Source organism: Phalaenopsis equestris, unplaced genomic scaffold (genome assembly GCF_001263595.1).
Source record: "Phalaenopsis equestris unplaced genomic scaffold, ASM126359v1 Scaffold000236, whole genome shotgun sequence".
NCBI lineage: Eukaryota > Viridiplantae > Streptophyta > Magnoliopsida > Asparagales > Orchidaceae > Phalaenopsis > Phalaenopsis equestris.
In genome coordinates, this window is record NW_018164678.1 from 154,566 (window position 1) to 165,220 (window position 10,655).

Below are 10,655 nucleotides of genomic sequence, written 5' to 3' on the forward strand. Positions count from 1 at the left end.
GACCACAATACCAAACGGAAAGATGAACAACCTCAACACTACCTTCAAGGTCCTTGGCTGCTTCCGATGTACTTATTGCCCTTTTTCAAAACATTTCCCTCTTATGTGTTTGGTTTTTAATGATGGAATCGAGCTCAAATGCCAAAGCATGGAGGAACCAGAGATCAAGGGTGTTACAGACCGCAATGATGCACATTGCGATGTATAACCATCTCAAACGGGGAAAAACTTAGCGATGAAAGTAACCAAGGAACGAGAATTAGGGCAAGAGCGACGAAGGGTGACCATCGTAATAAGCCATCGTTCAAACGTGAGCCGCAGGATTCGATCTGCGGCCTGCGTTTAGCCAAAATGGCGGGATGCATGCTTGGGAAGCCATCACAAATGACCACGATTCGTGGCCAGCCCCAGCATCGCGGGGATGCATGCTTGGGAAGCCATCACAAATGACCACCAGCCCCAGCATCGCACTCCTTCCGCTGAAGCAAACGAACACTAAATCTCAAGCCAGCTCAAAATTTTCGAGCCCGCTCAGCCAAGTTTCAAGTCAGCTCAATTTCAATTCAAGCTAGATTGAACTCGATTCAATTTTGATCCAAATTGGCTTGAAATCATATGCAACGAGCCACGAGCCGGTTTCAAAGCTGGGCACAAATGGAATCTAACACGTCACTTGAAACTTATAATAATAATAATAATAATAATAACATGAATAACAGTAGAGTAAACATTAATTCCATAATTAAAACAGAATTACATATAATTTCTCATACAACCCTATGTACATAAGCCTAACATATTTAACAGATTATAAAAATAAAAATAAGAGCAAAAACACCCTCGGCTTTACAACATTTTATCATTGAGAGTTTTATTTAGCATAATATACAGTGCTAAATTAAACCAAATAAACCTCATCATAAATGAAACCTCTGCCTCCATACCATAACATTTATATACTGATTCTTCCGTCTCTCTGATAGAAATTTATGTCTGCAGTTTTGAAGGAAGTAGAAAGATTAGGTATAACTATAGTTTGGCATATTGTCTCCAAGGGCATCCACCTTCAAAAGCAAATTCTAACACATCATCCATTCTCTTTGCAAACAGAATCTGCAAATTATATAGACATATTGATCAATTCATCAATGTTCATCAGAATTCACCGCACAGAAGTAAGATTCAGTTGAGGGGCTTAAAGAAAATTTTCCTTCTTTTATTTTTCATTAAAAATCATTAAATTATGGCTTTTTGCAAGTAATTTTGTATGTATTTAGGGTCAGTTCGATGCAAAACCTAAGCTTTTATATTTACACACATAGCATTCAAATCATTAATATCACATAAGAAAAAAACACTACTACCATTTTTTGAAGTGAAATACATCTTTTCATGCATAGGTTTAAAGCAAAAGCTTGGGTTTGAGATATGTAAATAAATAGAAATGGTGTGCTCAGATGGAAATTTCCTTAAATAATAATAGAGGGCGGCACACCACTAAGTTTGCAACCAATTAGCAATAACATTGTTTAAAAGCTTAAAAAAAACTGTGATAAGGAAATACATCTTGAACAGATTGGATGGAATCAATTACCTCGAGATCAGCAAGAACAGCTGATGGAACCTCAACCAAATCCTTCATGTTTCGATCCGGCAAAATTACTCTCTTGATCCCATAACGATGGGCTGCTAAAACCTAATTCAAAAATAACAAGAAATCTATTAACGTTGAAAGCTTTTATAATAGTATACGCTTTTTCGCTTAGAAAAATGTGGAAATTTATATAGGTGCCACATAATTCTTATGTATTTACAGATCTAACCCCAAAAGTTTGACATTTACACTTATAATACATTGGTGAAACGTATGAATGAAAATGTTTATTTCATGTTTAGACCTTGGTGAAACTTATGCATGAAAAGGTGCATTTCACTTTTAGAAATATAATGATTGTAATTTTTGATGTGGTATGTATATAAATATCCCCACAAAATAAATACAGAGGTCTTACCTTATCTTTGATACCACCAACTGGCAATACGAGGCCCCTTAGAGTCATCTCCCCAGTCATTGCTGTGTCTGCCCTAACTTTCCTTCGACTGAAGAGTGAAACAAGAGAAGTAACTAGAGTTATTCCAGCCGATGGTCCATCCTTTGGTACGGCGCCGGCAGGGAAGTGTATATGTATATCTCGATTTTCAAGAAAATTAATTTCAGCAGCAGGTGATAGTTTAAGATCTGCAGCTCTGGCTCTCACCTGAAAATTTCATGAAAAGAGATTGAAAAGGCTGAAAATGAAAGATGGAAGCGCCATCTCCTTAAAAAATGGCAAGCTTGTGATTCAGGAGATTCAACATTTTGGAGAATTCAACCCTTGTGATGCCATAGAGTGAAGAAATTATAGGTAGCAGACAGCTTAGGTAGAGAGTTTTAAAAAACGAACCGGATGGGCCGGTTTAACTGGTTCGTTCCAAACTCAAAAGCATTTATGCATAGAGTCGGGATTGATTCGGTTAGAACTAGGCTGAACATGTCAGAACCGGGGAACTAGTCCAGTTTTTTAAGTTTTAAAATTGACCAATTTTAACATTTTGATTTTGATTGAAGGACTAGAACTAAAATATTTAAATTAAAATAGCGAAAATGTCATTTCTTATATTTTTATTTATAATATTATTCAAAATTTTCAAAAATGAAATATCTTAAATTGAATATTGTTTATTAAATTGATAAAAAAATAATATCATTATATCATTATTATATTATTTTAATTATATTAAAATAAATTTATTATTTGTTACGACATCCAGTTGAGTCTCCGGTTCAGCCCCAATAGAGACATTGAACCTTGAACCTCTTCTTCCGGTTTGATTTTCACAACTTCGAGTTCGTTATGTGTGGATAATAGAGTCCATAACTACACATACTAAAACTCACAAAATAGTTGAAATAAACTTGACTAATTGTTGGAATATGGAATGTTAAAGTTTAAATGAATGGTGTAGATTGCATCGTGGGAAATACCCAAGTGAGTGCTATTTGTGCGGATTCTTTGATGACATCACCGAGCTGTCCGGTGAGATGTAAATCTCCTTTCCCAACCATTGTTGTCGCCTCAATAAACTGAACCTCTCCTCCAAAAGAAGTCCACACAAGTCCCACCGAAACCCCTGGGCTTGATACCCGTTCCGCGGCTTCTCCATTGTCAAACCTCGGAGGCTATAAATTACAAACACATTTAATAAACGTAAAACTATTTTTATGATAGTGTTAAAATAGTCCCTTGACTTTTACATGGGGCAATTTTAGCCTCAAAATCAATAGTGTCAAATTAATCCCTCGACTCCTTCAATATGGGCTGAAATAGCCCCCAAAGATGAATATTTTAGCCCCTATTCAAACAGTATGGAGGCTAATGACTCTTTATAAACTTTGAAACTAAAAGGAACATCAACAAAAAGGCAAGGGACCTTTTTAACACTTCTCATCTAATTTTATTAATGAGACTTAGTAAGACCTCATTAACACAAACTTTAACAATTTGAAATTCAATAAGAATTAAATAGCGAAAGTAAGATATTATAACCCCAAGCACTTTCTCGAGTATAGACTCGTCGACGATGAGTGTTGATGTGCTCGTGAAAGCATCAGTCTCATCATGCCTGGAATCCATGGGAATGACTTCCATTTCGACTTCAGCTGAATCAACAAGTCTCGTGTCCAACAACGAAGTTGTGGGCTGATGCGCATTTTTGCCAACTTGGATTATGCATTCTTGTTCGGCCATTTTCACGGCAGCAGCTCGAGCCAAGGAAGCTAAACATCGCTCGAGACTCCGAACACCAGCTTCTCGGGTATACCTTTGAATTATAAGTTTCACCGTGTCCTAAACACAACGAAAAAGAAAAAAATTGAAGCTTAAAACTTGGAGATTTAATGAATAGAAAAAGTCATACTCACTAAAAATTATGGATGCCAATGCATGTAACATATAAAGCAAACAGCCAGTTGGAGTGTAACAACAATAATCAATTTTTTACAATGATGCTATATTAGGAAACTTTTAAATAAGACCCCTTACGTCTTGCATGGGAGAAATTTACATACATACCACAAAATTCTTATATATTTACATATCTAACACCCAAAGTTTGATTTTTACCTTGGTTGCATAAGCCTATGCACAAAAAGGTGTATTTCACTTTAAAAAGGATGTGATGGTGGCATTTGTGATGTGTTGTTAATGATTGGAGTGTTATGCATGTAAATATGAATGTTTAAGTGTTGACATGAAAATACATAAGAATTGTGTGGTATGTATGTAAATGCATTAAAAACATTATTTCCTTGATGCTGAGGTACAAGGTGGGCGGCACGACTGAAAAGAAGGAAACCGAAGATAAAAAAAGAGGCAGTGCAAAAGTGAGAGAAAAGTGGCTGTTACCAGAATTATTTCATTTTTTTTATTTTTTATTTTGAAAACCATCACATAGTAAAATATACCAAAGAATTTCATCATATCAACTATAGATCGACTCATTAAAAATATCAAACTAGCAATACTCTTTCCAACTGTATTTTTTTTCTAAAAATTTCTCAAAAAGCAAGGTAACCGAAATTTCTACAACATAGCAGAGAATAAAACACCTTCATTAGCACTCAACAAGAAAGAATAAAAATAAGGACACATAAAACCGATCAAAGATAGTTGGAGAAGGCTAATGATGATGCTGATGACTACATCATGACTAGGCTTCTACAAACTATTTAATTCAACTTAATAAAATCCTTGTTCATGCATTCCTATTGAGTGCAACAAGGTGTGTTAAAAATCCTGATTCATGCAAACCTTATTAGCAGTTTAGTAGCCGTTTGTGAACGCTGTTCTATTTTTTTCTTTTTTTTTTCTTTTTTTTTTGTTGGGTTTATGGTTTGACTTGAAACAGAACATGTTTGACCAATTGACTAAGGTATGATTTTTTTAAAAATATGCAAAACACCTAAGAATTATTTTGAGTGTTTATTTCACAAACAAAAAATAAAAATACATTAAAAAAACTTTTTTTAAAAAATAAAAGTAAAAAACAAAAATAAGCCCTTAGGAAATATAGAAAAAAAAATATAAATTGAATACCTCTGGAATTTGAAGGAAACTGGGACTTAGCCCGTGTTGATCAATAACTCTTGGAATCAAATGCTTTGTTGCTATTCTCAGTTTTTCTTCCGGCATATATCCGGGAAGCTCAATGACTTCCATTCGGTCTAGAAGTGGAGGAGGTATTGGTTGACTCCTATTTGCCGTCGCAATAAAAATAACCTTCGACAAATCGAACGGAACATTCAAATAGCTGTTAGTAATGCATTAAGGAAGTGACTTAGCAATGCTGAGATAAGTTGCAAGCTGCTATTCAGTAATTTTTAACAAAAATCCTCATTAATATCCTAATATTAATGAACTATAAATATGAAAAGAAAAAAATGTTTCCTAGAATAAAATTGTGAAGGGATACTGATCATTGAATGTTCCATTCTGCTCGGGGTCTAGAACTTCGAGCAGCGCCGAAGCTGGATCTCCACGGATATCTGAACCTGTCTTATCAATTTCATCGAGCAGCATCACAGGATTGCTGACACCCACTCTCTGCAATTAAAAAAAAAACATCATGATTATTAAAGGGAAAGATTAAGAGAAATTTACATGCCTAGAAAACAATTCTATATCTCAAACCAAAACTTTTCATATTTACATACACAACACTTTGGTGCTTAAAACCTAAGCATGAAAAGGTGTATTAACTTTTAAAAAGTCATTATAGTGCTATTTTTTATGTGAAATTAAAGATTTGAGTGCTATGTGTGTAAATATGAAAGTTTACGTGCGAGATAAGTAAATGCAGAAAAATTGTGTTTTATGTATGTAAATGCCTCAAAGATTAAAAGCAGCAATTTTTCTAAAAGGAGAACAGTTTAAGAGCCACTTTATTCCTCTTTGTCAACCTTATTTGAAGTTGCAACAAAACTAAAACAGGTTTGATCTTTTTTTTTCATGGACTGACTGAAATTCGGAACCTTGGAACATGGTTTAACTTAGCGGAAAATTCTAAAAAAAAATGTTGAAATTTAGAAAAAAAAAACTTTTTATGTCTTAAAAGAGTGATTTAAGAAATTATGAGAACACTTGGTGAGAAACTTTCAATTTATGTACCAATTTTAATACAAAAACAAGATTTTAGTTGATTACATGAATCATTTTTCACCACTGGGTGTCATATTTTTATTTAGCGGAAATTCTAAAAAATAAAATGTTGAAATTTAGAAAAAAAAACTTCATATTGCTTAAAAAAGTGATTAAAAAAATTATGAGAACACGTGGGTGAGAAACTTTCAAATTATGTGGCAATTTTATATAGCACAACAACAACAAGCTTTTAATCCCACAAAGTGGGGCCATTTACATGAATCATTTTTCTCCTCTGAGCGTCATATTTTCATTTAATTCTAATAAGTTCAGATCATTTTTTTATACAACATGCCCGAATCTATGTAGCTCTACCTCTACCTTTCTTAGCATAAGGCAATTTTACACGCAATATCTATATCTTGCAAATTTATCAAAATAACACCCAATCCTAATATTAAAGTACACAACAAAACTATCAACTTGTAATAATTACATTATCAAAAATATGAATCTGCAAAACTTTTCACAAATTACTAATTACAACTACAAAGACCAACTAGAAAGACATTTAAAGCATTAAGCACAAATAAACAACCATAGAATTCAAATAAGTTCTATAATAATGCAATGTTGCTCACCTTCAATCCTTCAATAAGACGCCCCGGCATGCTTCCAATATAAGTCCTACGATGCCCTCTAATATCCGCTTCGTCCTTCACGCCGCCAAGAGATATCCGTACAAATTTTCTGTTTAAAGCAGAGGCGATTGACGAAGCCAAAGACGTCTTCCCAACGCCAGGTGGTCCGACAAAACAAAGCACAGGACCTCGAGCATCTGGTTTGAGCTGCATTTTTGTTGTTGCATGAACAAGAAAAGTGGGTCGATTAAGTAAGAAAAAAACAAACCTTATAATCTTCATCTAGTCGAAACTGAAATCACGAATGTTAACCCAACCTTACGAACAGCCAAATACTCGATAATGCGTTGTTTGACTTTGGCTAGACCGTAATGATCACAATCGAGCTGCTCCTTGGCAGCTTTAAGATCAATCTCATGTTCTTCCGTGACCTTCTCCCATGGAAGATCAGCAAGAAGTTCAAGGTAAACACGCGAACCACTGTAACCGGGCTGCTGAGGTTGCATTTTCTTCAGCCGTCTAAAAGATTAAAATTTAAGTAAGAATCTATAGGAAGCAGCTTCGGATTGATAATGCTCCAAATTTAAGGAAATTCCTGCTGGGTTAAACTTTTAATTCAACATTAGATCAACTTAGTTAATTGAGATAATAAGACTTTGATGTATTTTTCTCTGAGTATAAAAATGTAGAAGCTTCTCGTGTGCATATTTAAAATTAGGGGCATTTACACACATGGCACAGCATAAGTTAATGATGTTTTATGTATTAATAATATCATTCCGTTGAGATATACAAGGAACACAAAAAAATTCATATTTATATACATATCACTCAAATGGGGCAGCTTATAAGTGTGGGCGGCGTTTTGAAAATGCTCCTGTACCGTTTGGTTTGCAAGTTTCGCCAGCTTATCCGAAACTTTGTTTGGGTTTTTACACTAAATGCGGGCCGCGGGTCGACCACTGCGGCCGGCCCGCGGGCAGCGTTTCAGGATAAGCAGCTTATCCTGAAACGCACAAGCTGCCCCAAACGGACCCTTAGGCTGTGCATGGGCAGCAATGCGGCGACGACGACACAGAGACCATCAACAACAATGACATGTAGTAGAGCAGATGTGATGATACGATACTTGCTTGTGTGTATAATGTATTTACCATATTAGAAGACGAACCTTGATATAGAATCCATCATTTATCATTAGAGATAAAAACAGTAGATCCAAGGAAAGAAACAATCCAAGAAGCTCAGAAAGATGTTTGTCATTGATGAAGTATTCAAATAGTCTTCTTAAGATCGTTAAATTGAGTGAGATGGGTTGGACCCTTTGTATTATGCGACGCGACGAAGCGATCGTTAAATTTTTTTCGACAATATTGACGAGGATAATTGTTGTAAACGCATTAACAGCAGGGATAGTAAGTATTATAGCAATGGTGAGTGACATACAAACCACCCACATCTTATTTATTTGCGCATCTAACTTCACAAATATTTCATATCACATAAAAAAAGAAATAACACTATTTGAACTTTAAAAGTGAATTATACATTTTCATGCATAGGTAGATGTGTAAATACATAGGAATTGACAGGTATGTGTGTAAATTGTCCTTGACATATCCTAATCTTTTGGCCTTATTAATGATATAGAAATCTAGAAGAAGATGTTATTAATAAATTACATGATTTTGAGATATTCCAACTATCCTAATCTTTTGGCCTTATTAATGAACGACTTGATTAGTTGATGTTAACTTGAAACAATATTCTTTTAATGTAAAAAAATATATATTTTTTAAAATTGTTTATTGTAAATAATCTTTTGGCCTTATTAATGAACGACTTGATTAGATGATGTTAACTTAAAACAATATTCTTTTAATGTAAAAAATAAATATATTTTTTTAAATTGTTTATTGTAAATATGATTGGTTTTAATATGCTAATTTTATAGTACATGATGATTAAGTAGAAGCAGATCAACTAATAGCTTTTACTTTATTTTAAATTAAAATTAATTGTAATTCTTACAAATTGGGTCTCGTAATCATTAACATTCTTTGATTTTTGCTCCACTTATCTTAATTCTTCATCAACTTGATACGATCCATCATAGGGAAATATTGCTCCAAAAATTGTCTAAAAATATGTTTAAGGAATTATCGTGTCTGGTCCAAAGTATTGCAATAGCGACTCTCCCACTAATCGTTAGCTCCATCACATAACTAGAATTTAGTAATGAGCTCTTCTTGATGTAATGAAACCAGACATCTAACTCGATTGGGCACACTGGCCATTGAAAATAAGAGGGTGTACATTCAGAAATTAGTTCATCACTCGTTTCATGATAATCTCATTTGCTATCACTACTGATTGGTTAGGTTGAGCCTCCACGGTGGCAACAAATGCTACAGGTTGAGCTACAGGTGGTGTTGGTTGCACAACTTGTTGGGTAGGTTGAATTGCCTGTGAGATTTGAGCTGCAATGTTAGATTGTAATGCATGTGTGATATTATGTATCATTTTTTGCACAAGAGTCAATATATTAATAGGAAGTGCTATGATAGCCTCGGCGGGTTGAGTAAAATCAACATGACGTGAATAGAGGAGCAAGGACCCCTTGGGCATGTACACTTCTATAGTTGTTCTCGAAACTTCTATTGTGTGAGTGATAATAACACTTATGCTCTTTAGATCCATTATAAGCAATTAAAATTTAAGCAAAATAAATATCGAATAAATAACTAGCTAAACTAGAACAACGTATCCCTTACCAGTCTAAGAAGGAGGGATATTAAGTTAAAAGATAATGAGTATTGTTTAATTATGATTTGTTCGTGAATCACACCCAATGAATTGAGTGTAAATGAACCGCAATCAATTGTGTCTTATTCATAAAATGTTTCCAATATTTATAGAGGATGGTGCAATGATGATATTCCATCTTTGTTCATGCTTGAATTCATGCTTGAAAGTGATCTGAATTATGACGTTTATGGTATTTTACATGTATGAGCTCATCGTTCGGCTACTTTTTGGCCCGACCGACTAAGTTTAACTTATTTTGGGTCAACGAGATAAACTCGGTTAGCTGATCTTATTCAACATGAATCGATCGGTTGATCTAGCTTGAATTTCAATCCTCGATTCCTAATGAGAAGCCTTTAGGGCGTTCATGAGATGATTGGAGACATGGTAGAACTAGATCTTCTCTCGGATTAAATCAACTGGAGGGTAGGCCATTGTATCAGGTCGGCTTTCTTTTAGTAGTTGGCTCGGATGTTCTTTTGTCTCATTTTTGCCGAATGACCCATGCCCGGATCATCTAATAATTTTGTTGTTTGCCTCATGCTCTGGTCAATTTTGGCCTTATTGGCTTGACCCTTATGCATTACTTGCTTGATCAAGTGGGCCTCACAATCTCTTAGGGTTTGTTTGGGACAGTTTTTTGTCTGTTATGTTTTTCAAACCGTCACCACAATTCTAATTGAGGAATTGATTTCTTATTGCTTTTCAAAAATTTATGTGGTAGAAAGCTGCTTTTTCAATATGAGCTGTTGAAGTGAGGTGTTTGCCAAAAAACTGTGTTTTGAATTTTTGAAAATAAAATAAATTTATAAAAGTTACGGCAGCTTCTTGAACAATAGTTTCTCCTGAAGCTTTTCAATCAGTTGCAACTGCCTCAAACAGAACCTTAGTAGCGAGTCAGCCTTCACTATACTTTTTTGTTTGATCTCTTTAAGATCAGTGCTGACAAATTTTATGTACAACAGTAGTTGTTAGAAGGTAAAATTTTTTAATTATGTTTAGCCCTATAAATTCTTTTTATAAAAAA

At 34.5% G+C, this 10,655-nt stretch overlaps 1 protein-coding gene across 1 annotated transcript in view; it reads right to left on the reverse strand.

The window, feature by feature from the left end:
• Positions 1 to 719: 719 nt before the first annotated feature.
• LOC110023922 (lon protease homolog 2, peroxisomal) overlaps positions 720 to 10,655 on the reverse strand; it is a 20,816-nt gene continuing 10,880 nt past the window's right edge. Inside the window, exons 9-17 of the mRNA XM_020723579.1 lie at positions 7,138 to 7,339; positions 6,821 to 7,027; positions 5,512 to 5,642; positions 5,136 to 5,349; positions 3,588 to 3,887; positions 3,026 to 3,220; positions 2,013 to 2,258; positions 1,595 to 1,696; positions 720 to 1,113 (exon numbers count right to left, since the gene is read on the reverse strand). Of these exons, the coding sequence (XP_020579238.1) occupies positions 1,030 to 1,113; positions 1,595 to 1,696; positions 2,013 to 2,258; positions 3,026 to 3,220; positions 3,588 to 3,887; positions 5,136 to 5,349; positions 5,512 to 5,642; positions 6,821 to 7,027; positions 7,138 to 7,339 (1,681 nt within the window). The 3' untranslated portion in view covers positions 720 to 1,029. The remainder of the gene's footprint in view (positions 1,114 to 1,594; positions 1,697 to 2,012; positions 2,259 to 3,025; positions 3,221 to 3,587; positions 3,888 to 5,135; positions 5,350 to 5,511; positions 5,643 to 6,820; positions 7,028 to 7,137; positions 7,340 to 10,655) is intronic.